Source organism: Amphimedon queenslandica, unplaced genomic scaffold, assembly GCF_000090795.2.
Source record: "Amphimedon queenslandica unplaced genomic scaffold, v1.1 AMPQUscaffold_13467, whole genome shotgun sequence".
Taxonomy (NCBI): domain Eukaryota; kingdom Metazoa; phylum Porifera; class Demospongiae; order Haplosclerida; family Niphatidae; genus Amphimedon; species Amphimedon queenslandica.
In genome coordinates, this window is record NW_003546297.1 from 56,177 (window position 1) to 61,119 (window position 4,943).

Below are 4,943 nucleotides of genomic sequence, written 5' to 3' on the forward strand. Positions count from 1 at the left end.
AATAAATAAACTAATACACAGAAAGAATTAATATAAATATTATTACTATAAGTTAAGCATCAATATCTGCAAAATCCTTTCTCGTATCAAGGAAAGTTTTTATCATCAAACCAAAAAAATAACAAAAATCAGTAAAAACCAAATAATGATCATGTAATACTAAAAACCAAATTAATGTAAAAAAACACCCACCCAGGAAATACCATACTAAGATAATAATTATAGTTACCTAGCAACACACCCACCTAATAATAACAATAATAGTGATAATAAATGCATGTATACCTTATTAACAACAATGTTTTAGTCATAATATGAGTGTAACCCATAATGTCTCACAGTATCAATATTAAAATCAAATCCCAGTTCATTTCTAATAGCTTCAATCCAGTCCTCACCTAAAGCTATTGCTGTATCAGCATAAATGCCTCCTACACTTCTGAATGCGTTTACGAACTTTTGACAGTGCTCCTGCACTTGAGGTAACTTCTTTTTAAAACTAAGACTAGCCTTGAACTCGTCAATGCCCTCTTCCATTGTAAGGCCTTGAGTACCAACAAGCCTAACTATCAACAACTGACTAATAAAATAATTTAAAGATCTCTTAGGTAAAGAATTGAATGTAGCATAATAAGAAACAAGAACATCATTGATCACTTTCTTTACTTTATTGATATCAATAGTAGCTGATGGACCTAATAGAGATCAAAGCTGACATGCACATAATTATGTTGACTGCACATAATGTATGTGTAAAATCTTTAAACTATACCATTTTGCTTTTCATCTTGTAGCTGATTTATCAGTTCCAATAGCTGAGATTTTTCCTTAGCAAACTCAGATATGGTCCTGTCTTTCAAAATCAGCTCATTTTTAAGCATTTCTATTGCATGTAAATATGATTTTATCAATTGATAAATCACCTTCAACAGCCTCTTGCTCCTGTTGTTTAGACTTACATGTTTCAAGAGCAGCTTTAGTCTCTTCAAGTTCTAATTATAAAATGGAATTTAGCTGTATAGAGCATCTCTCTACTCACCAAGCTCTAAGAGTCTTTTGCTGCCATCAGTAGACAATGATGCTTCAAGTTCCTTTGAAAATTCCTGCAAAACTTTAGAACAATGGTAAACACAATAAATCAAATAAGTTACACATACCAGGTATTAAGTTTTTTTGATCCATTGCTTCTAGAGCTCCTTCCAACTGCATCATTGTCACTCCTTTGTCAGAACAAAGTTGCAATAATGATCTCATCTGCTCCTTTGTATCTTTTGTTTCTTGTATGTCACTTAATAAAGATACCTCCACATTTAACTGATGTCCCAACTGAAACCAAAGATCTTCCATAGGCTGAAGGACAATTTCTAATTTAGATACATCATCTACACAAATTAACAGTAATAATACAATCATACATTTTCATAAGAAAGGCATACATACAGTCAAATAACTTCAATGATTCTGGCTTTTTGGGTATTTCTTGTTCTTTTATTAATGTCATCATTCTTTCTGAAAGCTCTTGCTTTTCTGCATTGCTATGATAGTTACTAAAATAAAAACCTAAAGTTACCTTTTGCTATCATTGACTGTTTCTGAAGTGAGTCATACAATTTCTTTTTTGATGCAGCAATCTCTCCATCTTTTTTATTCATCTCTATTATTACAAATAGTAGAATGAATAATTAATGCTCTGTTCATACCTTCTTTAAAAGTAGCTTCAATACTGTGCAATTCATTAATGAGTTTAGCTACATCTTCTACAAAATAATTATAGTCATGGATGCTTTGAAAAATAATTTTACTATTATTACTTTCCAACTGAAGTTTTAGATCAATAAATATCGCCATTGTGCCAACCACACCTTTCAGTGGTATAGAGTAACGTAGTTTAGGAACAGCATCAAATGATCCATGGACTGATGTAAGGCAAGATGGAGGAAAAGGATAATTAGAGTCATCAAATCTATCAATGTCATCTTGATATAACTACAGCATAAAAAGCAAAAACGTGATAAACGAAATGCTATATGTTTTACTCACTCTACATGGTTTAACAAATGGTTGTACAGTCCATCCTTCACAAGAATCATCCTGTGAACTATCAAATATAAGTTCAATAAAACCATGAGGTGAACTGAAAGAAAAAGTAAAAATTTGATCAATCTCCACTAGTGGATGATACTCTTCAATATACTGTAAGAAATAAATAATATTATACTACATGTACATATACTTATACTTGAATTAGTTCGGTGCCTTTTTTCCCTGCAATAAATGTCATTAAGTATTCTGTTAATTTCCATTCATAATATACCAATCCAATGTACAAAACTTCACCTGTAAATAACAAAACATAATTATTGTAGCCATACACAAAATAATGTGTAACCTGATAACGACGGATTTAGTGTAAAATCAATAAATAAAGTGTCACCATCAGCCACACCCTCAATCAATAAGGAATACTGCATAGACTGTGCAGCATCAGGTGTTCCATAAAATGATATCAGGCAAGATTGAGGATAATCTAAGGCATCATCAAAATTATCAACATCCTTTTGAAATAACTATAAAAGTATGATCAAACTACTGAATGAAGAATAGCCAAATTACTTTGCCTGATTGAGGTTCAGTAGTCCACTGAGTCAATGATTTGTCTTGAGTAGTAGCATTAAAGTTAAGCTTGATATAACCAAGATTTGAATTAAAATCAAAATTTACAAGTTTAACAATGTTAGCTAATGGATGTTGTTCTTCAATATACTGTATTAAAAAAATTAGCATAAAAAATGTACATGCATTTTCTTACCTTAACAAGACTTTTCAAATTCCTTGCAGCTATAAATGCTACCAAGTAATCATCTTCTTTTCTCTCATAATAAACAATTCCAGTATAAGATATAACTATGAGTGCATCAGTGCAATAACACATGTAATTATATATACATTCATACTTGGTGATGTAGGAATGGTAGATTTTACCACTCTGTGAACAGACAGTGTCACAGGGTATTCTATGCCATTCAAAGATACAGGGTAGTGTAGAACAGATTTGGTTTTAGGATCAAACAATCCACAAATTGACATTAGGCAACATGGAGGAACAGAACAATCAATACCATTAAATTTATCAATGTCATCTTGATACAACTACATTAATAGTAAATAAGTTACATATGTATAATACGAACACTGCTTACTCTGCAAGGTTTAACAACTGGTTTAACAGTCCATCCTGTTGGTGGCTTTTCAAAAAGATTCAACTCAATGAAACCATGTAATGATTTGAAATGAAAATAATGAATCACATCAACTTCAGCAAAGGAATGATTTTCTTTGATAAACTGCATTACAAATACACAAGGCTTAATTCAAACTTATTTCTTACCTTCAATAAAGCAGGTAACTGATTAGAAGGCACAGCAGTAAATGTCATTGTATCATTTGGTTCATAAAAAATTATAGCTGCATAACCTCCTTCCTTCAAGTAAAAATAATATTCTATATATAAAAAGATTATATTTTACATACCACATTAAAAATGATAGCACTGTCAATGGTTACTTCAACAACCCCTTCGGATATTAAGTGATCTTTCCTTTTATTTACATATTCTGTTATTTCTTCTAAGAGCCAGTTTGGTATAGAACATACAAAGGTCAAAAGACTTTGGCACACAACTCTTAATCTTATGTATATTTTATGACTCTTAAAAGCTCTTGAAAGAAATATCTCAAACTCCTTTAATGTTGCTGTATCTTGATTCCATGAAACTTTGAAAGTGATCTGATAAAAAAAATACATGATCATGCAAATAATATCAGACAGTAACTAACAATCGAATCGGTCTTGCACATTTTATGATCTTCAATGGCTTTCTTTGCAAAATCTTTTGCTAAAATATTCTCATAAAAGGTATTTTGTCTGTTCAGGAGATCAGCTAATTCCTTTGAATTATGGTCAATCTCCAAATCTTCAACAAAGTCTTTCAATGCAGAAACATTTGACAAAGAAAAATAGCTTCTAAGCAAGGCCATTAGATCAACTTTATCAACAGTTTCCTTGATTCTTTTGATCATTTCTGTACTTTCTCGATGAAGTCCTGCTAAATAAGCTTTTATATCTTCCAAAGATTGCTTATTGAATATATCTTTAATAGCAAATGTTAATATTTTTGATAATTTCCGATTCATTGCAGCATACTCTTCTTCCATGTCATAATCATTAATGGCAATGACTACATGTATAATTAAATGAAATGGCACAGTACACATTTTCATTGACCAAAAATTATTACCCAGTTCAATCGTGTCAGAATTAGAGCTATCAAATGCCCCAGTTGTACTTCCAATTTCAACATTGGAATCATCAGCATCATGAGGATCAGTATCATGAGGATCTAAAGGCATTTCAAAAACTTGTTCATTTATCTTAAAAAGGCTAACTATGGTTCTTCTTGATTTCTTCTGCTATGGCTCTGTCTCCAGTGTACTCCACTATATTGGCTAGTCTCAGCCATGTTGGTTCCCCCTCCTCATTTACCTTGTCTTCTTTTCTCAACCAGAAAGACAGACATTCTTTAAAGCACAATTCAATATCTTCTTTGTACTTAGCCTTAATTTTATCCAATGTAGGCTGATAGAGACCAGCCTTTAAACCAAAGGATTCCCATCTGTTCTTAGAAAAAAGCTTCAGTTCATCTAAAATATTGTTTAAATCAGTTATACCTAAATCAAATTAATAAGAATCAATTAACATCAACAAATAAACTTTACCAAGTTCTGCCATTTTGAAATGAGACTGGAGCCCACCCCCTAAATTCCACTCACAGCACAGGTAGGTATGGTAGGTATCTATAACCACATGCATCATGCACACAACATTCATACTCAGCATTCAGGGCTAGTCAAAACTGGTTCAGTATTGATAAGATACTTACTCAT

At 31.7% G+C, this 4,943-nt stretch overlaps 1 protein-coding gene across 1 annotated transcript; it reads right to left on the bottom strand.

Moving 5' to 3' along the window:
• Positions 1–67: 67 nt before the first annotated feature.
• On the bottom strand, positions 68–4,887 carry LOC109580999 (uncharacterized). Its single transcript, XM_019994684.1, has 22 exons — positions 4,776–4,887; positions 4,446–4,727; positions 4,298–4,399; positions 3,837–4,237; positions 3,532–3,786; positions 3,389–3,481; positions 3,201–3,344; positions 2,955–3,150; positions 2,810–2,904; positions 2,614–2,763; positions 2,390–2,567; positions 2,240–2,337; positions 2,041–2,193; positions 1,812–1,986; positions 1,701–1,757; positions 1,571–1,654; positions 1,441–1,527; positions 1,158–1,382; positions 1,040–1,111; positions 924–992; positions 773–883; positions 68–695 (listed from the first exon to the last, which is right to left on the bottom strand). The coding sequence occupies exons 1-22, from the start codon at positions 4,885–4,887 to the stop codon at positions 304–306; spliced, it is 3,531 nt and encodes a 1,176-aa protein (XP_019850243.1). The 3' UTR covers positions 68–303.
• Positions 4,888–4,943: the final 56 nt, after the last annotated feature.

What these genes read in the sequence shown, in the direction of transcription:
- LOC109580999 (XM_019994684.1), bottom strand. Translation starts at nt 4,887, where the DNA reads ATGAATGTTGTGTGCATGATGCATGTGGTTATAGATACCTACCATACC. An exon ending in TACCATTCCTACATCACCAA is followed by an intron (nt 2,905 to 2,954) that starts GTATGAATGTAT and finishes ATGCACTCATAG; the next exon opens with TTATATCTTATACTGGAATT. An exon ending in ATCATTGAAGTTATTTGACT is followed by an intron (nt 1,383 to 1,440) that starts GTATGTATGCCT and finishes TAATTTGTGTAG; the next exon opens with ATGATGTATCTAAATTAGAA.